The 26,051-nt window shown below is 37.5% G+C and overlaps 1 protein-coding gene across 2 annotated transcripts; it reads right to left on the bottom strand.

Moving 5' to 3' along the window:
* Positions 1–25,287, bottom strand: LOC131630166 (zinc finger BED domain-containing protein RICESLEEPER 4-like). 2 transcript variants are annotated; one of them, XM_058900959.1, is made up of 5 exons: positions 25,047–25,287; positions 24,831–24,907; positions 24,584–24,663; positions 24,356–24,497; positions 1–195 (listed from the first exon to the last, which is right to left on the bottom strand). In XM_058900959.1, exons 3-5 carry the CDS (start codon positions 24,632–24,634, stop codon positions 146–148), a joined length of 243 nt encoding a protein of 80 aa, XP_058756942.1. In that variant the 5' UTR covers positions 24,635–24,663; positions 24,831–24,907; positions 25,047–25,287; the 3' UTR covers positions 1–145. The 2 variants fall into 2 exon arrangements, with proteins under 2 accessions (XP_058756942.1, XP_058756941.1); XM_058900958.1 differs by lacking the exons at positions 24,356–24,497; positions 24,584–24,663; positions 24,831–24,907; positions 25,047–25,287 and adding an exon at positions 22,897–23,170.
* Positions 25,288–26,051: the final 764 nt, after the last annotated feature.

Below are 26,051 nucleotides of genomic sequence, written 5' to 3'. Positions count from 1 at the left end.
TCACAAAACCAAGCAATTTTGTTAAAGTTTCAACATGTAGACAAAACTGCAAATTAATACATAAATTAAAGTTCAACCATTCAAATCATAAACCATTCAAAATTCAATTTAACCATCATGTTTGTTCCACCATTCAAAATTCAGTTCAGCCACTCCATAATCCATATTGCTTCATGTTATCTTCTAGCATCCATCCTGATTGTTCACAAATACAACATTTAGTCAAAATTATTTCAAATAAACATTTTCTACTGTCAATTGCAAATAAAGTCAATTACATTTCCTTCAATCAATTACATTGCCTACTGTCAATTATTTCAAATAAACATTTTCTATTGTCAACTACATATCCTTCCGTCAAAATTATTTCCTACTGTCAATTGCAAATGAACAATTACATTATACATTTCAAAGGTACAATAATAATTTACATTCAAGTTTCCTAGCCTACAGATTCTTAAATAAAACTTTAGGTTCTATATTTTTAGCCTACAGATTCTTAAATAAAACTTTAGGTTCTATATTTTTACAGGATAACAAAGGCTTTAAACAGTTGTAGTGCTAGCACCGGTGATGATATGAGTACCACGGAAAGGCTCAAACAAGAACTTGAACCTACTACACAAAGACAAGAAATTGTAACATGTTTCTTACGGTGATATTATAAGTACCATAGAAAGGCTCAAACAAGAACTTGAAACTACTACACAAAGACAAGAAATTGTAACATGTTTCTTACAGGAAATTGTAACATTTTTCTTACGGTGACATTATAAGTACAAAAATATTTTAATAAACATTTACATTCATCCAAAATATTTTAATAAACATGTTTGGTGGACTAAATTTGAGATCAAAATCTAATAAATTCGTACCATTTTTTTCAAGCACGTTTACTAGTACGATTCTGTTACCCTAGGATTTCGACTTATTAAATAATGGTAAATAATCCCTGAAACAGGTGAGATTATTAAAGAATCTAAAGAGAAAAGTCTGACTAAAAGGTCTTGTTTAGTCAAAGCTGACGTTCGACTATCTATAAATCATCATGGCCAAGGTTCGACTAGAATTAGTCAATATGCATGTTCGACTAGAACAAACAGAAAAAACTTAGACGTTTTGTTTAAGTATAGCCCTGAAGTCGGAAGGCATCAGAAGTTAAGAGGCAGTTTCAAGCAGTTTTCTGGCAGTTTTCACAGGACGCGTGGAGGTCTCACAGTTGAAGATCTTGATGTCGAAGACACGTGTTGACTGATAATCAGTCGACCGTTAGTAGTAGTTATTTTATTTTTACTATTTAAGCAAGTTCCATAGGAACAGTTTAGGGTCCGCATTTTCTACAAAACACAAGTAAACTCAAATCTCTGTGCAATAATGAGTGACGAGTGCAACTTTGGAATGTACGTATGCGTACCAGTTTGATTTATGCAATCATTTTACGTTAAATCTCATTTTCAGTGCACATTTACTGCTCTTTTATTGCTTTTATTTACTTTAAAGCCTTTAATTTCAGTGTTTACTTTTACTTTAAAGTTATTGCTGCATTTAATACAAACCAGATACACGTAATAAACAAATTAAAGCAATTAGTCCTGGAATATTCTAGTTGATTCCGCAAAAGTAACCTTTAAAAAGGAAACTAGCGCTTGTTTACCATTTTTCTGGGTAAACAAATTGGCACGCCCAGTGGGACCCGTCAATTGCTGTTTGTTTTATATTTGTTAGTGTAATAGTTATGCATGATACTAAGAAGTGGTCGAAAATTAACTAGCATGTCTGAAGTTAATGCAAATGATTCTGACCTTTCTGGAAACCAAGGAGTTGTTCTAACCGGAACAACATCACAAAATGCTGCAAATTCGTCGCCAGTTAGAACAACAAATATTAGTGGATCAACGGCAGCAACATTGGTATCATCACCAATGAATGTACGGTTACCGTTTAACCCATTACGACCGCCGTTTCATGGAATGCTACCTCCACCAGGTTTTAATCCTCAGTTTGGAATGCCTACGTCTATGATGCAAGGATTGCACACAAATCCTTCATTATATTCCGACAGCATGATGGCAACAAGCACATCAAATCCAGGGGGTCGACCTATGGGCATAGGTTACAATAATCAAGCTTTGCCATCGTTAAGTACTACGTCAATGTTGTCAATTCGACAACAAATAGACGAAAGTAATCATGAAATGGTGAATGCCCTTACTCAACAAATGGGAACTGTTTTTACTCCCATGATAAACAACACGAACCAAAGTTATGAAATATTGGCTAGACAAATGGCCAGAATAGCAGATTTCTTTGGAGCACCCCCACAACCAAACCTTTCGACTCCACAAGGGTCAAATGTTAGAGTAGTTGAAACTCCTAGAAATGGGGAACAAATTGAACAAGAAATCCCTAGAGTAGTACAAAGGCATCAAGATGCTGATCAGGTTCTTAGAAACATCCAGCAAGATGTCAATGTTGGACACAATAATATCTCTAATGTAGTCGAAAAAATCTTAGTTCAGAATGGAATAAATGTAGGTTTGCACAGACCAAATTTTGTTTCCCCATTGTCAGAGTACGTAAGGCAGACAGAATTGCCTAGGGGTTGGAAAATTCCAAAATTTACCAAATTTGCTGGTGAGACTGGCGAATCGACAGTCGAACATATTACTAGGTTCCAGACAGAGGCTGGAGAATTAGCAAACAATGAGAATTTAAAAGTGAAATATTTCCCAAGTTCTTTAACAAAAAATGCCTTTACTTGGTTCACGACCTTACCTCCACAATCTGTATTTTCATGGAGTCAGTTAGAACGATTGTTCCATGAATAATTTTATATGGGACAGTCGAAGATTAGTTTGAAAGAATTAGCTGGAGTTAGGCGAAAGGGTACAGAGACGGTCGATGACTACCTCAACCGGTTCAGGTTATTGAAAGCTAGATGTTTTACACAAATTCCTGAATATGAGTTAGTCGAAATGGCTGCAGGTGGGTTAGATTATTCCATAAGGAAGAAATTAGATACCCAACATTTAAGAGATATGGCACAATTGGCAGACAGAGTGCGCCAGGTCGAAAGGTTAAAAGCTGAAAAGGCCAGAGTTAGTAAATATCATAAGAAAGAAAAGATAGCTTATGTTACTACAAATGAGTTCGACTCTGATAGTGATAGTGAATACGAAGAGGGAGAGGTCAATGTGGCTGAATTGAAGCCGGGACCACCATATATTTGTAAATTACTCAAGCCCTCAAAAGATAAAAATCCGATTGAAAGTAAAAATGATAAATTTTCTAGTAAAACGTATTCATTTGATATAACAAAATGTGATGAGATATTTGATTTGTTAGTAACTGATGGGCAAATCATAGTACCCCCAGGACTTAAGAATCCTCCTCTTGAACAAAAGAAAAAAAGAGGATTTTGTAAATTTCATAATTTCCTGGGTCATAAGACTTCTCAATGTGTTCTTTTCAGGGATTTGGTGCAGAAAGCTTTGAAAGAAGGAAGGTTACAGTTTGGAGAAAAGCCAAAGTCATCAATGCAAGTGGATACTGATCCCTTGCAAGTCAAAGAGGCTCACTATACTGAACTTGCTGATGTGAAGATGGTCGAAACTACTGATGGTTTCGGCGGAAAGCAAGATGGTGCTACTGATGGCAAAATCTTGAACATGGTCTATCCTGAACCAAACGAGAGCCTTTTGAAATTCCTTGAGAGGTGTCACAACAACAACTCTCAAGTTGGATTATGTCCAAGGTGTGATGCTGTTTTCAATGTTGACGCTGCAAACAAAGTGAGGTTCGACCCTCGTCGAGGCAAGAATCGTCAGTTCATGTATACAGGAGAAAACAGTGGTCGAAGGGCTGGAGAGTACAGGAAGAGGTTTGAAAAGCCAAAGACTTTTCGACCCAAGACGGATGTCCCTGAGGACAAGTGGGTGAAACCTATTAACTTTAGAGGAGGTAAGCGTCCAGAATGGCAGATCCAAGGTACTGGAGCAAATGCTGAAGGCTCTTGGACTGATAGTGGATCTAAGAGGAAAGACTATATATCTCCAAATTACAAAGGAAAAAATCCTATGACTCGAACGCAGTGGAGGCGTTACCAAAGAAGCCATAAGAATGGCCAGGAAAACTCAAAGATGATGCAGGCAGGTTTCTCTCACTACCAGCCGAAACCTTTTCAGAGGAGATTGACTGAAGAGCAGGCCAAAGTGGCAAATGAGAGGTTGGCTGCAGGAATGATCCTGGGAAAGAAACTCATCAAAGAATTAGTTGATGATGATGCTCCGATTCTCAATACAGAAAAAGAGCCTGAGTATTCTCCACTGTCGGATGAAGAGGTCGACGACAACTTTGACATAGAGTCAGATGAGTTGTTAATTGACTGTGGAATTGTATCTGTACTTCTAGCAGAGTTCGACAGAGTATCTGAGGTGTCTGAGAATGAAGATTATTTTCTCCCTGACGAGAATGTAGAAGAGACGCCTGTTTGTTATTATGTAATGGGAAAAGGAGTAGTGGAAGAACAAAAGGCTGTGTTTGAGAAGCCAGATCGAGGAATGATGTATCATTTGAAGCCTTTATTCATAAGGGCAAAAGTGGATGGGGTTCCAATAAACAAAGTGTTTGTCGATGGTGGGGCTGCTGTGAACTTAATGCCCTATTCCTCACTTCAGAAAGTGGGAAAATCTGACAAAGATTTAAGACCCCACAATATGGTGCTGTCTAATTATGAGGGTAAGACAAGTGGAATACTTGGAGTGATTCAGGTGAAATTAGCCGTTGGTTCGACTGTCAGGTCAACCATCTTTATGGTGATTGCATCTCAAGCCAATTTCAAGTTACTTCTAGGTCGAGAATGGATCCATGGTATAGGGGCAGTTCCCTTTACTTTGCATCAGCGTGTGGCCATTTGGAGGCCAGATGGTATAGTGGAGAATGTTGAAGCTGACCAAAGCTATTACAAAACTGAGAGTGGTCGCAAGCATTTCGACCAGCATCTGGCAAATGTAGCTCCTTGCTACAAAGCAGAAGAGGTGTATTCTTCTGATGCAAGTGTGTCTAAGTATTTGAACTTAGACCCAAATTATGGTTTCATTTGGAATAAGGAAGATCCCAATGAACCATTAAATCATGAAAGTCCTCCTGAGCAGGGGACAACAGTCAAAGATGATGACCACTGAGTCAGAATACCTGGCTCGAATAACGGCTTATTTGGCCGAGAACAAGGAAAAAACGGCTTTAGAAGCCAAACTAGAGAAAAATATGGCCATTGAGGCCATGATGGTAAAAAATGCAAACAATCAGGAAGTCGATCACCAGGTCGAAAGGTTTGATGGGATATACGATGACGAACCTTTAGGCTTCGAAATGGATCCATTAGGATCGGTAAAAAGAATGCAAGCTCAAGATCCTCTTGAGGAAGTTGACTTAGGTGACGGAGTCACTAAAAGACCTACTTATATAAGTACAAAACTTACAAGTGATCTAAAGGTTAAGTTGGTTCGACTGTTGAAAGAATATAAGGATTGTTTTGCATGGGATTACAATGAAATGCCTGGTTTAAGTCGAAGTGTGGTCGAACATCAATTACCTTTACACCCAGGAAAGAAACCTATCAAGCAGCTTCCTAGAAGATTTGCGCCAGAGGTTATGGAAAAAATCAAAATAGAAATTGAAAGATTACTGAAAAGCAAGTTTATTCGAACTGCGAGGTATGTCGAATGGTTAGTTAATATAGTGCCTGTAATAAAGAAAAATGGTAGCCTCCGTATATGCATAGATTTCAAAGATTTAAATAAGGCTACCCCTAAAGATGAATATCCCATGCCTGTTGCTGAAATGTTAGTCGATTCCGCAGCCGGATTTGAAAACCTCAATTTATTAGATGGATATTCAGGTTACAACCAAATTTTTATAGCTGACGAAGATGTACCTAAGACGGCGTTTCGATGCCCAGGTGCTTTAGGAACTTATGAATGGGTTGTAATGCCCTTTGGTTTAAAAAACGCTGGGGCTACGTACCAACGAGCTATGAATTCCATGTTTCATGATTTTATTAACAAGTTTATGCAGGTCTATATCGATGATATTGTAATAAAATCTAACTCTGAAAATGGTCACTTAGACCATCTTCGACAGTCTTTTGAACGAATGAGAAAATATGGACTCAAAATGAATCCTTTAAAATGTGCTTTTGGTGTCCATGTAGGGGATTTCCTGGGCTTCGTGGTTCACAAGAAAGGTATTGAGATAAACCAGAACAAAACGAAAGCAATCTTGGAGCTAAAGGCGCCAGAAACAAAGAAACAACTCCAGTCATTGTTGGGGAAAATTAATTTCTTGAGGAGATTTATTTCAAATCTATGTGGCAAAACGATGATTTTTTCACCACATGTGAAGCTCAAGAATCAAGATCAATTCAAATGGGAGCCAGAACATCAACAGGCGTTCGACCAAATAAAAGCTTATTTAACTAAGCCTCCTATTTGTTAGAACAAGATTTGTTCTGATCAATTATCTTAGTTTTGATGATAACAATAATATGAATTTTGCTTAAGATAATATGGTACTCTAATCCAATGCAATTTCCTTTTCAGGAAATATATAAAGAGTATGCATAATTCAGCGCTCAGAAGCTTTGTCTCAAAGGGTTCAGCATGCAACATCAGAACATGGTCTGGCAAGACATCAGAAGATGGTCGAAGCAGAATCAGAACATGGGTCTATGGAAGCATCAGAAGAACAAGAGAACAGAAGCACTGAAGTTCTGATGGTATCACGCTCAGAAGCACTTCAAGGTCAGAAGATCAGAAGATGCTTTGCACCAAGCTGTTTGACTCTGATGATATTCAAACGTTGTATTCACAAACATCAGATCAGAAGAAAGTACAAGTGGCAAGCTACGCTGACTGACAAAAGGAACGTTAAAAGCTATTAAAGGCTACGTCAGTAGACACAGCGTGAACAAGGCTCGAGGTAGTTGACAAAAGCGTATAACATTAAATGCGATGCTGTACGGAACACGCAAAGCATTAAATGCACTCAACGGTCATCTTCTCCAACGCCTATAAATATGAAGTTCTGATGAGAAGCAAGGTTAACGATTCTGCACCAAAAACAACTCATATTAACTTGCTGAAACGCTGTTCAAATTCAAAGCTCAGAATCTTCATCTTCATCAAAGCTCACTACATTGCTGTTGTAATATATTAGTGAGATTAAGCTTAAACGTTAAGAGAAATATCACAGTTTGTGATTATAGCTTTTTAAGAAGCATTTGTAATACTCTTAGAATTGATTACATTAAGTTGTAAGGAACTAGAGTGATCGTGTGGATCAGAATACTCTAGGAAGTCTTAGAGGTTATCTAAGCAGGTTGTAACTAGAGTGATCGTGTGGATCAGTATACTCTAGAAAAGTCTTAGAGGGTATCTAAGCAGTTGTTCCTGGAGTGATCAGTGTGTGATCAGAAGACTCTGGAAGACTTAGTTGCTGACTAAGTGGAGAACCATTGTAATCCGTGCGATTAGTGGATTAAATCCTCAGTTGAGGTAAATCATCTCTGCGGGGGTGGACTGGAGTAGTTTAGTTAACAACGAACCAGGATAAAAATATCTGTGCAATTTTTTTTATCTGTCGAGTTTTTTAAAGCTACACTTATTCAAACCCCCCCTTTCTAAGTGTTTTTCTATCCTTCAATTGGTATCAGAGCACCGGTTCTAAGGTGCAAGCACTTAACCGTGTTTAGAAAAGATTCAGGAAGAGAAAAACGCTTCAGTAAAAGATGGTTGATGAAAGTGAAAAGTCTACACCTGCATCTACATCTGGCTCTGCTGAGCAATACAACGGTAACAATGGTTATACTAGACCGCCGGTATTTGATGGTGAAAACTTTGAATACTAGAAAGATAAACTGGAAAGTTACTTTCTTGGTCTAGATGGTGATCTATGGGATCTTCTGATGGATGGTTACAAACATCCAGTAAATGCCAGAGGCGTAAAGCTGACAAGGCAAGAAATGAATGATGATCAGAAGAAGCTTTTCAGGAATCATCATAAATGCAGAACTGTTTTGCTGAATGCTATCTCTCATGCTGAGTATGAGAAGATATCTAACAGGGAAACGGCCTATGACATATATGAGTCCTTGAAAATGACTCATGAAGGAAATGCTCAAGTCAAGGAGACTAAAGCTCTAGCTTTAATCCAGAAGTATGAAGCCTTCAAGATGGAGGATGATGAAGACATTGAAAAGATGTTTTCAAGATTTCAAACTCTTACTGCTGGATTGAGAGTTCTTGACAAGGGATACACCAAGGCTGATCACGTAAAGAAGATCATCAGAAGCTTACCCAGAAGATGGGGTCCTATGGTGACTGCATTCAAGATTGCAAAGAATCTGAATGAAGTTTCTCTGGAAGAGCTTATCAGTGCCTTGAGAAGCCATGAAATAGAGCTGGACGCAAATGAGCCTCAAAAGAAAGGTAAGTCTATTGCATTAAAATCCAATATCAAGAAATGCACTAACGCTTTTCAGGCTAGAGAAGAAGATCCTGAAGAATCAGAATCTGAAGAAGAAGATGAACTGTCTTTGATCTCCAGAAGGCTAAATCAACTCTGGAAGACCAAGCAAAGGAAGTTCAGAGGCTTCAGAAGTTCAAAGAAATTTGAACGTGGAGAATCTTCTGATGACAGAAGATTTGACAAGAAGAAAGTCATGTGCTATGAATGCAATGAGCCTGGACACTTCAAGAATGAATGTCCAAATCTTCAGAAGGAAAATCCCAAGAAGAAGTTTCATAAGAAGAAAGGTCTTATGGCAACCTGGGATGAGTCAGAAGATGATTCAGACTCTGAAGATGAGCAGGCCAACTGTGCGCTGATGGCGACAGAAGATGACGGATCAGAATCTACATCAGAATCAGATTCTGAAGAGGTATTTTCTGAACTTACTAGAGATGAGTTAGTTTCCGGTCTAACTGAACTTCTGGAACTCAAGTCTCAGATTAGTCTCAAATACAAAAAGCTGAAAAAGCTATTTGAATTTGAAACAAAGAAGCTTGAGTTGGAGAATTCTGAATTAAAAGAAAAACTTTTAAAATTATCCAATAATGTTGGATCTCCTTCTGATTCAGAAAAATCCACTCCTAGTCTAAACCATATTCTGAAAGAATATGATTTAAGTTTCAGGAAGTTCTTATCTAGAAGTATTGGCAGAAGTCAGCTAGCCTCTATGATATATGCTGTGTCTAGAAACAAAAGAGTCGGCATTGGTTTTGAGGGTGAAACCCCATACAAACTTGAACCTGTTGATGAAATGAAATTCACATACAAGCCATTGTATGATCAGTTCAAGTATGGCCACTCCCATGATATTAGGCACACTTCACATGCTCAAAGTTTTCACATAACACACACCAAAAGGCATGTGACACAACCTAGGAAATATCATGAAACTCACATTAAAAATTATCATGCTGTTCCTCCTATTGCTTACAATGTTAAACCCAAGTTCAATCAGAACTTGAGAAAATCTAACAAGAAAGGACCCAAGAAAATGTGGGTACCTAAGGATAAGATTATTCCTATTGCAGATATCCTTGACTGCAAAAAGGACAAAGCACAACATGTCATGGTACCTGGACTCTGGATGCTCACGACACATGACAGGAAGAAGGTCTATGTTCCAAGACCTGGTGCTTAAGTCTGGAGGAGAAGTCAAGTTTGGAGGAGATCAGAAGGGCAAGATAATTGGCTCTGGAACTATAAAGTCTGGTAACTCTCCTTCCATTTCTAATGTACTTCTTGTAGAAGGATTAACACATAACCTCTTATCTATCAGTCAATTGAGTGACAATGGTTATGATATAATCTTTAATCAAGAGTCTTGCAAGGCTGTAAATCAGAAGGATGGCTCAATCCTATTTACAGGCAAGAGGAAGAACAACATTTATAAGACAGATCTGCAAGATCTTATGAGTCAGAAGGTGACTTGTCTTATGTCTGTTTCTGAAGAGCAGTGGGTCTGGCACAGAAGATTAGGTCATGCTAGTTTGAGAAAGATTTCTCAGATTAACAAACTGAATCTGGTCAGAGGACTCCCTAATCTGAAATTCAAATCGGATGCTCTTTGTGAAGCATGTCAGAAGGGCAAGTTCTCCAAACCTGCATTCAAGTCCAAGAATGTTGTCTCTACCTCAAGGCCATTAGAACTCTTGCACATTGATCTGTTTGGCCCAGTCAAAACAGCATCTGTCAGAGGGAAGAAATATGGATTAGTCATCGTAGATGATTATAGCCGCTGGACATGGGTAAAATTCTTGAAACACAAGGATGAGTCTCATTCAGTGTTCTTTGATTTCTGCATTCAGATTCAATCTGAAAAAGAGTGTAAAATCATAAAGGTCAGAAGTGATCATGGTGGTGAATTTGAGAACAGATCCTTTGAAGAATTCTTCAAAGAAAATGGTATTGCCCATGATTTCTCTTGTCCTAGAACTCCACAGCAAAATGGAGTTGTAGAACGAAAGAATAGGACTCTGCAAGAAATGGCCAGAACCATGATCAATGAAACCAATATGGCTAAGCATTTCTGGGCAGAAGCAATAAACACTGCATGCTATATTCAGAATAGAATCTCTATCAGACCTATTCTAAATAAGACTCCTTATGAATTGTGGAAGAATAGAAAGCCCAACATTTCATATTTCCATCCTTTTGGATGTGTATGCTTTATTCTGAACACTAAAGATCATCTTGGTAAGTTTGATTCCAAAGCACAAAAATGTTTCCTTCTTGGATATTCTGAACGCTCAAAAGGCTACAGAGTATACAATACTGAAACATTGATTGTAGAAGAATCAATCAATATCAGGTTTGATGATAAGCTTGGTTCTGAAAAACCAAAGCAGTTTGATAATTTTGCAGATTGGGATATTGATATATCAGAAGTTGTTGAGCCAAGAAGCAACGCATCAGAAGCAGAGCTTCTCAGAAGCAAAGAATCTGAAGATCAAGTATCAGCTTCTCTGGAGAATCTAAGCATTTCTGAAGAACCATCTGTCAGAAGATCATCCAGACTCATTTCTGGTCATTCAGAAGATGTCATTCTTGGAAAGAAGGAAGATCCAATCAGAATAAGAGCATTCCTTAAGAACAATGCAGATTGTCAATTAGGTCTTGTATCTTTGATCGAGCCAACTTCTATTGATCATGCTCTAGAAGATCCAGACTGGATAATTGCTATGCAAGAAGAACTGAATCAGTTTACAAGGAATGATGTTTGGGATCTTGTTCCTAGACCAGATGGATTCAATATAATCGGTACAAAATGGGTCTTCAGAAACAAGCTCAGTGAGAAAGGTGAAGTGGTAAGGAACAAAGCCAGACTGGTGGCTCAGGGTTATAGTCAGCAAGAAGGGATTGACTATACAAAAACCTTTGCACCAGTGGCCAGGTTAGAATCTATTCGTCTATTAATTTCATTTGCCACTCAACATAACATCACTCTCTATCAAATGGATGTTAAGAGTGCCTTCTTAAATGGTTATATAGATGAAGAAGTTTATGTCCATCAACCTCCTGGTTTTGAAGACTCTATGTCTCCTAATCATGTTTTTAAATTAAAGAAATCGTTATATGGATTGAAACAAGCTCCCAGAGCTTGGTATGAACGCTTAAGTTCTTTCCTTCTGGATAATGGTTTCACTAGAGGAAAAGTGGACACTACTCTCTTTTGTAAAACCTTTAAAAGGGATATTTTAATTTGTCAAATATATGTAGATGATATTATTTTTGGAACATCTAATGCTACACTTGGAAAGGAGTTTGCTGAGTCTATGCAGGCTGAGTTTGAAATGAGCATGATGGGAGAACTTAAGTATTTCCTTGGAATACAAATAAATCAAACATCAGAAGGAACGTATGTTCACCAAACCAAGTATGTGAAGGAACTTCTGAAGAAGTTTAATCTTCTAGACTGCAAAGAAGCCAAAACTCCTATGCATCCAACATGCATCCTAGGTAAGGATGAGGTAAGTAAGAAGGTAGATCAGAAGTTATACAGAGGTATGATTGGATCTCTTCTATATCTGACAGCTTCTAGACCTGACATTCTGTTCAGTGTTTGTTTGTGTGCTAGATTCCAATCAGATCCTAGAGAATCTCATTTAACTGCTGTTAAGAGAATTCTAAGGTATCTGAAAGGTACTACTAATGTTGGCTTAGTTTACAGAAAATCTAAAGAATACAACTTAGTAGGATTCTGCGATGCTATCTATGCTGGAGACAGAATTGAAAGAAAGAGTACTTCAGGAAGTTGCCAATTTCTTGGAAGTCATTTGATCTCCTGGTATAGCAAGAAGCAAGCAACTATTGCTCTATCAACGACAGAAGCAGAATATGTCGCTGCTGCTGGTTGCAGTACACAGATGCTCTGGATGAAGAGTCAGCTGGAAGATTATCAGATATTTGAGAGTAACATTCCTATATTCTGTGATAATACTTCTGCTATATGTTTATCTAAGAATCCTATTCTTCATTCAAAAGCTAAACATATTGAGATTAAACATCATTTCATAAGGGACTATGTTCAGAAGGGTGTTATATCTTTAAACTTTGTTGATACAGACCATCAATGGGCTGATATCTTTACAAAACCCCTGGCTGAAGATAGGTTTAAGTTCATTCTGAAGAACATCAGTATGGATTTATGCCCAGAATGAGAAGATGAGAAGTTCTTACGTATGAGTATCTTCTGAAATGAATGTGGATTTCTTTTTATATCAGAAGTTCTGATTGAAATCTTTTAGAAATTATGATTCGGTTATTACTAACGTTTCATTGTCTAAGTTGATTCAGAACCTCTTTTAAAGCAAAACAGCTGTAACGTTTTATCTCGGGATGGTAAACCTGTCGTTACTGTTCATGGATAAGTGCGCGTGCAGTTGAAGGGACGCCGACCATAGGTAACTGTGCTAGTCACCTCATTCGTCTTTATTATCTCTCCTCACGTCACGTAACATTAAATGCTTTTCATCATTTACTCTCTTTCAGTTTTTTTTTTATGTTCTTCAAACGTTTCTTTTCCCTCTTATATCTCTCTCACTTTGCATTCCTCATCAAGTTATTTCTCTCTCTCTTCCGTTTTCTTCTCTTGCTCAAACAAGTTTTTCTTACTTTTAAAAAAAAAAAAAAAAAACTTAGCTCAAACCTAGCGTTCATCCTAAGTCTGTTGAGGATCTATGACTCAAAGGCGACAGATCTCTGCATATCTCGGGATGGCTCTCCTAATACCTCTCAAGTCAGACCTCTTCTTTGATGTTGTTATCAACTTTCACCCAAAGACAGAAGACTTTCTTGAGTTATGGGAGGAGGTTAAGAATGATATTCTTAACTTCTATGTTAAGGGAAAGCCCCGTTTGCAACATTAGCTCTCTGTCTGTGAACTGTCCCTCTCTTCCTCTTTGGTCACTTGGATCTCTCCTACAGTGGAGGTTCTAGTCTGGAAGACAAGAGTCCACAGGGATTCTTGATGGGTTGACACAGAGTGTGTCCTGCTAGGGTGCTGTTTTTAATTTTTGTAGTCATTTCCTCTTGGGATGACTTTTTATGTATTTGCTAGGAATGTTTCTCATCTTGTTAAACATAGGAACCTTTTGTAATATCTTTTGATTATCAATGAAAAGTTTCTTTGTTTTTACATTCCAGTGATTTTATTTGTCGTTTTATTCATCTGAATCTTTTGAAATATTCTTTTTGATGTTATGACAAAAAGGGGGAGAAGATAAATGATAAATGATTTGAGTAATCTATCAGTTGCTGGGTAAAGCTCCCACACATTCACTAACAAGAACTGCAAGTTCTATATGGTTTAAGTGTTTTGCAGGTATAAAGAAGTGAAGAGAATCTTCAAAGCAAACACAAGAAGCAAAACCATGGAAACTGAAGCAAGCTGAGTGCTATCAAGCTTCAGAGATCAGAAGCAAGAAAGAAGAAGGAATCAGAAGCACTGATAATAGAATTTGATCCATATTTGTCTATTTGATCTGACAAAGTTCTATTTGCTCTGATACATATAATGTGTTCAAATATACATTTTATGTTCTGACTCGTTCATGCTGACTTTTGTCGTTTAGTTTTTGTTCTGTAACATTTCAGGATGTAGAAGATGCTCTGATGATGCTCTGGTACATTCAACAATGTTCTGATACAAATCTAGCATGAAGTGATGTTGGTAGAAATTCAAAGCTCTGAAGCTATCCGAGGGAAGCAGAAATCAGAAGCTGCGAATGTTCTAAAGATCCAGAAAACTCAAGTTCTGAAGCTATCCTAGATGGAAGCAGAAGTCAGAAGCTGTGAATGTTCAGAAGATCAAAGAAATTCAAGTTCTGAAGCTGTCCTAGATGGAAGCAGGAATCAGAAGCTGTGAGTGTTCTAGGGATCTAAAGAAATTCTAGTTCTGAAGCTGTCCAATGGAAGCAGAAGTCAGAAGCTATGAATTCTCTAAAGACAGAAGCTTATATGATCGTCTCTACCGAAATAATCAGGGAAGTCTTTTAGTTCTTCGAGTATTTATTTCAGGGGGAGATTATTTATCTCAGGGGGAGATTGTTAATCTCAGGGGGAGACATATTCATATGCTTATGCTATAGCTGTGTAATTTGTCTTTTGCCGTCTGCTCTTTCTGATCGCAAATTCATATCATTTATATATGTTTTTGTCATCATCAAAAAGGGGGAGATTGTTAGAACAAGATTTGTTCTGATCAATTATCTTAGTTTTGATGATAACAATAATATGAATTTTGCTTAAGATAATATGGTACTCTAATCCAATGCAATTTCCTTTTCAGGAAATATATAAAGAGTATGCATAATTCAGCGCTCAGAAGCTTTGTCTCAAAGGGTTCAGCATGCAACATCAGAACATGGTCTGGCAAGACATCAGAAGATGGTCGAAGCAGAATCAGAACATGGGTCTATGGAAGCATCAGAAGAACAAGAGAACAGAAGCACTGAAGTTCTGATGGTATCACGCTCAGAAGCACTTCAAGGTCAGAAGATCAGAAGATGCTTTGCACCAAGCTGTTTGACTCTGATGATATTCAAACGTTGTATTCACAAACATCAGATCAGAAGAAAGTACAAGTGGCAAGCTACGCTGACTGACAAAAGGAACGTTAAAAGCTACTAAAGGCTACGTCAGTAGACACAGCGTGAACAAGGCTCGAGGTAGTTGACAAAAGCGTATAACATTAAATGCGATGCTGTACGGAACACGCAAAGCATTAAATGCACTCAACGGTCATCTTCTCCAACGCCTATAAATATGAAGTTCTGATGAGAAGCAAGGTTAACGATTCTGCACCAAAAACAACTCATATTAACTTGCTGAAACGCTGTTCAAATTCAAAGCTCAGAATCTTCATCTTCATCAAAGCTCACTGCATTGCTGTTGTAATATATTAGTGAGATTAAGCTTAAACGTTAAGAGAAATATCACAGTTTGTGATTATAGCTTTTTAAGAAGCATTTGTAATACTCTTAGAATTGATTACATTAAGTTGTAAGGAACTAGAGTGATCGTGTGGATCAGAATACTCTAGGAAGTCTTAGAGGTTATCTAAGCAGGTTGTAACTAGAGTGATCGTGTGGATCAGTATACTCTAGAAAAGTCTTAGAGGGTATCTAAGCAGTTGTTCCTGGAGTGATCAGTGTGTGATCAGAAGACTCTGGAAGACTTAGTTGCTGACTAAGTGGAGAACCATTGTAATCCGTGCGATTAGTGGATTAAATCCTCAGTTGAGGTAAATCATCTCTGCGGGGGTGGACTGGAGTAGTTTAGTTAACAACGAACCAGGATAAAAATATCTGTGCAATTTTTTTTTATCTGTCGAGTTTTTTAAAGCTACACTTATTCAAACCCCCCCTTTCTAAGTGTTTTTCTATCCTTCACTATTTTGTTACCCCGCAATAGGACAAAGAGTATGAAATTGTACATAGCTGCATCATGTTCGACAATTGGGAGTATGTTAGCCCAAGAGGATGATAATGGCTTCGAAAGAGCTATATATTATTTAAGTCGAACCTTAGTGGATGCTGAAACTAGGTATAATGATATTGAAAAGTTATGTTTATGCTTGTATTTCTCCTGTAACAAACTTAAGCAATATATAAAGCCTGTTGATGTGTATGTGTCCTCTCATTTTGATGTTATTAAACATATGTTGTCTAAACCAATTTTGCATAGTCGAATTGGTAAATGGGCCTTAGCGCTAACTGAATTCTCCTTAACATATGTTCCTTTAAAAGCTATGAAAGGACAAATCGTGGCCGATTTTATAGTCGAACATGAGTTAGTTGAACTATCAACAGATCTGGTCAATCAATCTAACTGGAAGTTGTTTTTTGATGGTTCTAGTCATAAAAATGGATCAGGAATTGGAGTCCTGATTATTTCTCCTGAAGGACTTCCAACCAAGTTCCACTATAGAATGAAGGATGTATGTTCTAATAACGAAGTCGAATACGAAGCTTTGATAACTGGTTTGAAAGCCCTAATAGACTTGGGGGCAAAGCGAGTTGAAATTCGAGGTGATTCTGAGCTGGTAATTCGAAAAATCAAGAAAGAGTATAAATGCATCAAAGAAAATCTAATAGTGTACTATGCAATAGTGGTACGCTTGTTAGAGAAATTTGAACATATCGAGATCTTGCATGTACCAAGATCTGAGAATTACATTGCTAATGAATTGGCACAGATTGCTTCTGGTTATAGAGTTTCTAAAAATAAGTTAGAAGATATGGTCGATATCAAAGAGAAAGAAACTCATGAAATATCAGACAAGTTAGGTCAATTGTCGATGTCAAAATTTGGGGGGGTAGATGACAAAGTTGAAAGTAAAGATTTGTATGCCTTAGAAATTTTTGCCATCGACAATATGACAGATTCTGACTGGAGAAACCCATTGGTCCAATACCTAAATAATCCAGTCGGAGGAACCGATCGAAAGATTAAATACAGAGCTCTAAACTATGTGATATTAGGAAATGATTTATACAAGAAAACAGCTGAAGGTGTATTGTTGAAATGCTTAAGTGAAGTTGAAGCATATTTGGCTGTGTCAGAGGTTCATAGTGGTGTTTGTGGAGCTCATCAGTCAGGCCATAAGATGAAATGGTTGTTGTTTAGACAAGGTTTATATTGGCCGACAATGCTAAAAGACTGTATTGAATATGCAAGAGGATGCCAAGAGTGCCAGAAATTTTCAGGCATTCAACATGTTCCAGCCAGTGAATTGCATGCCATTGTCAAACCTTGGCCTTTTAGAGGATGGGCTTTGGATTTAATAGGAGAAATCAAACCTGCATCTTCTAAGCAACAAAGATTCATTTTAGTGGGAATAGATTATTTTACTAAATGGATAGAAGCAATTCCACTAGTCAATGCTGATCAAGAAGCAGTGATTAGTTTCATACAAAAACACATTATTTACAGATATGGGATTCCAGAAACTATTACTACTGATCAAGGATCAGTGTTTGTTGGTCGAAATATGCAAGCTTTTGCAGCAGAGACAGGATTTAAATTGCTAACATCCACTCCATATTACGCTCAGGCTAATGGTCAGGTCGAAGCTGCTAACAAAGTTATTATAAATTTGATAAAAAAGCATGTGGGGAGAAAGCCAAAAAATTGGCATCAAACGCTCAACCAAATCTTTTGGGCTTGTCGAACGTCACCAAAGGAAGCAATAAATACTACCCCATTTTGTTTGACTTTTGGGCATGATGCTGTGTTGCCTGCAGAAATTCATTTACAGTCAGCTAGAATTCAACGACAAAACAGTCTTTCGTCTGATGAATACTGGAGTATGATGTTAGACGAATTAGTATAATTAGACGAAGAACGACTAATAGCGTTGGATAGGTTGATAAAACAAAAGAAAAAAGTGGCGAAAGCTTACAACAAGAAAGTCAAAGAAAAAACATTCATGATAGGTGATTATGTATGGAAAGTTATTTTACCCATGGATCAAAGGAATAAGTTATTGGGCAAATGGTCCCCAAGTTGGAAAGGACCGTTCAAAATTTTGCAAGTATTTTCAAACAATGCATATGAAATTGAAGAACTAAATTCAGATGGTCGAATCTTGAGGATAAACGGTAAATATTTGAAGAAATATAAACCTATACTTCAAGAAATTCGCATAAAAGAATAAAACCAAAAGATTATATTAAAATGGCTAAAAATTTGGCCAATCATTACAAAAAGTTCCTTATAAAGAGCATTGGCAGACATTACAAAATATAGCCAGTTAGTCGAAAACAAAATTACAAAGTTGGAAAGTTGTTCCTAAAATAAGCTAGCTTGGCTGACTCAAAGTCAATCTTAGAATCAAGTCGAGACAAGTTTTGCTTAAGTTGTCGAATGTTGCTTTCCAACTTAAGGGCATTTTCTCCATGACCAAGTCCTTTCAAGACTTCTTGGTTAATAATTTCAGGCGAAGGGATTTCTTCAGTTTGGGCTAAATTGATTTTCTCTTGTTCAAGACCTTGAATCTTCTTGTTGAGAGCATCAATTTGAGCTTTGTAGTCAGCAATCTTGTTGTCGATCTCTCCTTTCTTATCAGAAAACTTTAAAGTTTTCTCCTGAAATTCTTCAACCTTTTTGGTCGAAGCTGCACTGGCATCCCATTCCCTCTCCATTTCACGCTCTTTGTTCTTTGCCTGACGAGTAATGTTCTTCTTCGTCATAAGGTCCCTCCAGAGCTGGTCGAAGTACGCCTCAAAATCAAAGAAGAATTGAACAACAACTGCTGGAAGAGAAGCTTTGATTAGTAAGTCTAGGATCTTACGAATTTCTCCACCAAGATGTTCAGAACTCTCAAGAACAGCGAGGAACTCAGGTTCGTTCAGATGGGTTTTTAGCTGGCATATAGCTTCGACAAGAGAAGCATCAATCTCAGCATCAGGATTGGTCGATTGAGCAGGAATCTCAAAAGAACTTGGTCGCAGCTTCTGAAGTCGAAAGAGAGCTTCTAAAGGATTAGTCTTCTTTAAGTCCAGAATTTCCTCCTGACTAAGAGAACTGTTGGAGTTAGTATCATCAGCAATAGGATGTTGTCTGGACTGAGAAGCTGCATTGTGTTCTGGTCGAGGGACATCTTCAACATTTTTTGTGACAGGTGTTTTTTCGACGATGGGTTTATCCTGAGGATCTGTTCAACTTCGACCTGGAGTGTTAGCCGAATCAGTGTTACTTCTAAAAGCATCAGTCCTCTGAGGGCTAAAAGGGTTGGAGTCAGGAGTAGCTTCAGCAATCTTTTCAGCAACCTCGACAACTTTCTCCTGAGTGTGGTCGATGGTTGGTGCATTCTGTTCAAGAAAAGTGTTAGAAAATAGAGATATTGAGAGATTTATTGGAAGAGAATGTTAAGTTACCTCAGGAAGAGTTTGAGACGAAGAAATTGTTGGAGCTGTTTGAGGATTGACAACCACTTTGGGAATGTTCTTCACAACTTTTCGTCTTTTTGGTGGAGTCGGAAGCGGGGGTCGTGAAAAGATCTCACTTTCCTGATTTGGTGGAGATGTAGTTTCGTCTGATTCAGTAGGAACTACCAACTGAAAAGGAAGAATAACAATTAATGAAGGTTAAGGTAGATTTGACAAGATTAAAGATCAAGTTAAGTACCTTTCTAACAGTTTTGTTTTTCTTGGTGGTGGTGCTGTTCGATGTACTGGGGCGCTTTCGACCTGGCTTAGGAGCAGGAGCTTCGATTTGATTGGTAAGATCAGGCCCTGAAAGGTCTAAAATTGATATTAGAATATTGCTGTTGACAATGAAAAGAAAATGAAAGCAGATATAAAATACTTACTTATGGTAAGTTGATCCTCCAACTTGTCGAACGCAGTATTCAGTTTCTTAATAAAAGAATCTCGATCAAATAGTTAGTAGTATTCAGACCACCACTCACTAAACTCTTTAGTTGTAAAATAGGAATTTTGAAAGGTTAAAGTTGGGTGTTCCAGAGATTGTTTGTTATGAAACTTTAAACAGTCAAGGTGTTGACGAGATGTAAACGGTCGACCGGAGTAACAAATGTCATTGTCATGAGAATATAGGCTTTTGGGCAGCATCTGGCTCAAACCAAATTGTCGAGAGACCAAATTTGGTTGATAACTTACAAACCCAAAGCACTTGCCTGTCGACTCAATACGATGAGAGAGAAGTGTTGGGGTCAGAAAAGCAGCCCAAATAGCATTCAGTTGAGCTCGAAGGGTTGGAGTGTTCCCAGGGAAAATAGCTTTGAACCAAGTTGGCCCAAAACATCGATTGGAAAAAGGGGCCATAGAAGCTATGAATGTTTTACATTCAGAAAACAATCTCACATATTTGAGAAGGTTGGGCCTGTTAGACTCATCTTGAGGAGTTTGAAAGGCAAGTTTGATGCCTTCGACCCTCCTGTCATACATGACCTCTAGAATGGACCTGGAAACAGTGTAACCTATATGTGACTCGCAGGTGGCATTCAACCAGTGTTGCAAGAGCCAATAAGGTTCCGACAAAGAGAGTTGTTTTGGAGTTTCGTGCAGACGTTTGATCCTTAAAGATGCTATGCCTAGAGTATGGTAAAGATAAGCAAGGAGAAGCTTACCTAAAGAGACCTTTCGACCTTCATGAATCTGAATAGCCAAAGGTATGTAAGCTTTGGCAATCTGAACTGATCCTGGACAAAACAGATAGTATGAGAGCCAGTAGGTGAGGAAGGCAACATGCTCTTCGTCAGAGACTTCTTCTGTCGACTTGTCATAATGATATTGCATATACTTGGTGATGGTAGCGTTGGTGAAGTTGAAATTCATTTCTGTGGGAAGAGTTGGGTCGAAGATCTCACCCAATGGCAAAAGCCCTGTGATGGCAGCCACGTCGAAGAGAGTGGGAGTCATCATTCCGCAAGGAAAGTGGAAGGTGTTAGTCGAACCTTCCCAGAAAAATATCGAAGCAAGTAACATTGGAGGACAAACCCTATGACCAGTTCTGGATAGTTGTATGGCGTCGAAGATGCCCAATTCCTCCCATCTTTGTTGCTTTTTCGCTTGAACTTTGTTAAGCCAAGCCAAATACTCTTTGTTGCTAGGAGCTGGAGTCGAACGAAACACCCTAAGTGAAGGGTCCATAAACTTCAAGTCGAGGGGACGTGGTTTGTCGAAAGCTACAGGCATAGTAGTTTGGAAGCAAGGAAAGAAACCAGTGGTTTGTTCTGGATGATAACGGTGATCTGGTAATGGCCCTGAGAAGGCCATTAATCTATCAGTAATCTGAAAAGGGATTAACATCTAGTGTTGCCAAATAATGGCTTTGGCCTCTGTGAGGTTGGGTTGAGGAACAAAATCCAACCCTTGTTCTTCTTCTTCACAAGACATAATAAACCCTAAAGGGTTAGTACCTGTAGCGTAAACGGTTGTGTTGGTGGTTGCAGCAGCCATTGTTGTGTATGGAAGGAGAAGAAGAAAATGGTGAAAGGTTAGAAAAGAGGGGTATTTCTTTCTGAAACGTTTGAGAAGAGAAGGAAACGAGAAGAAAGAAATAAAAAGGAGAAGGAACCTGCACATATACATAAGCTGGTAGGGACGTCAGCAGAAAACGTGCAAAAAGAAGTTGTAGAAATCAAAGGTCATGTCAAAGAAACACTTTGGAAACTGGTTTTTAGAAAGTGGGGAGCAGTTATAGCCCACTACCTAAGATTTAGGTAATAATTAGTACCTAGGGATGCGCAAAGTAATCATGGCGTCAGAAGGGAACAAAAGTCGAAACCTAAGAAAGAACTGAAACGCCATTTTTTCTCTTTCCTGAAGTCAGTCGAAAGAAGTCGCTTGGGGGGCAATTTGTTACCATAGGATTTCGACTTATTAAATAATGGTAAATAATCCCTGAAACAGGTGAGATTATTAAAGAATCTAAAGAGAAAAGTCTGACTAAAAGGTCTTGTTTAGTCAAAGCTGACGTTCGACTATCTATAAATCATCATGGCCAAGGTTCGACTAGAATTAGTCAATATGCATGTTCGACTAGAACAAACAGAAAAAACTTAGACGTTTTGTTTAAGTATAGCCCTGAAGTCGGAAGGCATCAGAAGTTAAGAGGCAGTTTCAAGCAGTTTTCTGGCAGTTTTCACAGGACGCGTGGAGGTCTCACAGTTGAAGATCTTGCATGTCGAAGACACGTGTTGACTGATAATCAGTCGACCGTTAGTAGTAGTTATTTTATTTTTACTATTTAAGCAAGTTCCATAGGAACAGTTTAGGGTCCGCATTTTCTACAAAACACAAGTAAACTCAAATCTCTGTGCAATAATGAGTGACGAGTGCAACTTTGGAATGTACGTATGCGTACCAGTTTGATTTATGCAATCATTTTACGTTAAATCTCATTTTCAGTGCACATTTACTGCTCTTTTATTGCTTTTATTTACTTTAAAGCCTTTAATTTCAGTGTTTACTTTTACTTTAAAGTTATTGCTGCATTTAATACAAACCAGATACACGTAATAAACAAATTAAAGCAATTAGTCCTAGAATATTCTAGTTGATTCCGCAAAAGTAACCTTTAAAAAGGAAACTAGCGCTTGTTTACCATTTTTCTGGGAAAACAGATTCAATGTCAGAAAGTCCCTCATTTAATTGTGGGATCGGAGCCATTTCTACAAACATATTAACAAACATTAGACAAATGAAACAAACATATTAACAAACGTTAGACAAATAAAACAAATATATTAACAAACATATATATATATATATATATATATATATATATATATATATATATATATATATATATATATATATATATATATATATATATATATATATATATATATAACATATATACCTTGTTCGAGCTGCTCCAATACTTCCAAGTGCTCTTCAATATCCACTTTCAAAAGGGAGGATCTTAACCAATTTTGTACACATATTAAAGCTTCAACAGTGTGTGGTGTAAGCGAGCTCCTATAACAACTAAGAACTCGACCCCCGGTAGACATTGGCATAGCCAAGATATCTCTAGCCATTATACCAAGCGTAGGGTATTTGGTGGAATTTACCTTCCACCAATTCAATATGTCAAAATCTGGACTTTTCTTATCCCTCGTCTCCATGAGATACAAATCCACTTCGTTTTTATTCAAATTCGGATCTTGATCCATGTCCTTCTCAAATTCATTATCCAAATGATCAGAAGATGTAACAAATTCGGATGGTTCTATTTCTTGTGGTATACCATCTTTTAACATCGCATACTCAACACATTTCTCGCCTAATCTCTTAAAGGCCTTTTGAAACTTCAATGCACTTTCAAGCATAAGGTACGTGGAGTTCCACCTAGTGGGACAATCATATTGCACTGTAGACCTGTCTTGTATCCTAACTTCTTTAATACATGTTCTAAACCTATCTAAACGGCCAGGTGACTGACGATCATATCAAACCGCACTCCTAATTTTGGAAATTAAATCATGCATGAACTTCAACTTCACCCCATCATTGAAAACAAGGTTAAGAATGTGGGCACAACATCTAATGTGCAAATGCCCCCCTTTTAAAGGATGAGAATTCCAATCCTCCATTCTATGTTTTAGGTAATTCCTAGCAACATCATTTGAAGACGCGTTATCCATTGTGATGGGGAAAACCTTATCTACCATCCAACCCTCCGAGCACTTTTCAATGTTATATAGAACCCTTATGAGATGTTATAGGACAAAAATTAAGAATTTGTTTATGCATCTTCCAATCTTGATCAATAAAATGTGCAGTAAGAACCATATAATTAATATTTTGCACAAATGTCCAAGCATCAGTTGTTAGACAAACACTTTGTTTTGTTTTAGTAAACATGCTTATTAACTTATGTTTCTCACTCACGTAAAGACTCAAACAATCCCTAGCAATTGACATACTTCCTGGAAGTGGGAACCTAGGTTGTGTAACACTCGTAAAATGATGGAATCCTTCATTTTCAACAAAAGAAAAAGGTAACTCGTCCACGATTATCATTCTAGCTAAAGTTTGCCTACACTATTCAACATCAAAATGAATACCAACAAGTGCAGTAATAGATCCTTTAGAGCCTTCTTGAAGGAAAAGAGTGGTTTGTGTAGGATCAAGAACACTCTTGGGAATTTTTTCACATTGATTCATCAAATGGTTATTTAAATTTGTGGTTCCATTCTTATGTGAATCAGCCGCATAAGATTTCGTACACCAATTACATTTAGCCCGAGTACCCGAATCATTTCTTGTAAAATGATCCCAAACCTAAGATTTAGGCCTACAAGGTTTTTGTTTACCTGAATTTTCTGCATTAGCATTAGAATCATCGACATTAGAATCCTCGGGTTCTCCAACTTTCCTTTTCTTCTTGTTTTGAAGATTGTCAAAGTAAATAGTTTGTGGTGGATTTGTTGTTGGCGTCGGTGGATCATTTTGAGTCTGCAAGTACATAATGGACACCAATCAATTACACCAAACTTATGTAATTAAAGGACATTCAAAACAATAATAATAACAAAAGTTACCTGATTTTCTGCCATAGAAATGGAAAAGGATGCATCAAAATTTAGAACCATCCTACTTCTTTGTCAAAAGCCGTATTTAACTATAACAGTAGATGAAAATATTGCATCACTTTAAAATCATGCATCACTTTGTAGATGAAAATATGCAATCAAATACTAGGATTTGACACAGAAGAAAATGGTGCAGAATTTCAAATAACACAAGCACTGTTTTTCAAACAAAAACAGGGCAAAATTTTCAAGGTACCTGTTTTGATAATGATTGAATAAAACTGTGAAGATTTCAAAACCTTCTTCCCACCGCAAGATCGAATCGAACAAAGTCTAAAAGATAATAAAAAATACATAATCAGAAACGGAAAGTTAATCGAAAACGAAAGATAATAGAAAGATAATCGAAGTTGAAAGATAATCGAAACCAAAAGTAGATCGAAACCGAAAGATAATATAAATTTAAAATAACCTTCTGTGTTTCGATTTGGAGCTGAAGATAACAGAAACTGAGGTCACGAACTTTTGGTTTCGAAACATAGAAATTGTGTTTCTTATTAACAGAAGTCGAGGTCGCGATTTGGACTCGAGTTTCTATTTTGAACGATTGTGCTTGTTTCGTCTTTGGTACTGAAGGTAACGATGGTGATGGAACGGTTTGGAACGATGCTTCGTGTTTGTTGTTTGTTGTGGAACGATGGTAACCTAGTGTAATACTATAAGCTACGCAATGGGTCGGTTTTGGAAACTATGGGCCTTGAAGTGTAAGCAATGGGTTGTACACTGTAGTTAGTTACTAGGTAAGTATATAATTAAAAGCAAAAAAGTTAAAATATGGGGTATTATGTAAGTTCAACGGTTTAGTTTGGTTTGGGCCGGTTTCAACATGTAAACCGCAAATCAAAACGAACCGCACGGTTTTGCCACAAAATGATCCAAACTCATCCGAAACAAATGCGGTTTTTGCGGTTTTCGATCTGATTTGGTTCGATTTGCGGTTTTTTATTGGGTTATGTAATACGGTGGCAGAACTGACTTTTTTAAAATGTTGCGGATAGCAAGAGTCGCCACCGACTTATATTTTATCCAATATATAGAAAGGCTAAAAGAACGAAAAAAAACCTTTTTAAAAGACTTTGAGTTCGGGGGGTAAGTTATACAAAGAGAAGGTGTAAGCACCCTTTGTATCCATGGTTATCTGTAACACCCTTCTAAACCCCACGGCAATTAAATAAATAAATCAGAGTAACATGCACAAGGGCGTCACAATTCATAATAAAATAAACACCATCTGTCATATGTCATGCATTCACTGAGAAACATTTAAATCATAACTCATAATTCCAGATCTCGTGTTTACACAGCGGAATAGATCATCAACTAGCATCACGTCATCGATACTTTAATCCTCACAATAAATCAAATAAAACAGAGTTATTATCATAAACTTAAAAACACGCGTTCCCCAGTGTTACAT

The sequence above is a fragment of the Vicia villosa genome, unplaced genomic scaffold (genome assembly GCF_029867415.1).
Source record: "Vicia villosa cultivar HV-30 ecotype Madison, WI unplaced genomic scaffold, Vvil1.0 ctg.000655F_1_1, whole genome shotgun sequence".
Lineage (NCBI taxonomy): Eukaryota > Viridiplantae > Streptophyta > Magnoliopsida > Fabales > Fabaceae > Vicia > Vicia villosa.
This window is presented reverse-complemented; position numbering and strand designations above follow the sequence as displayed.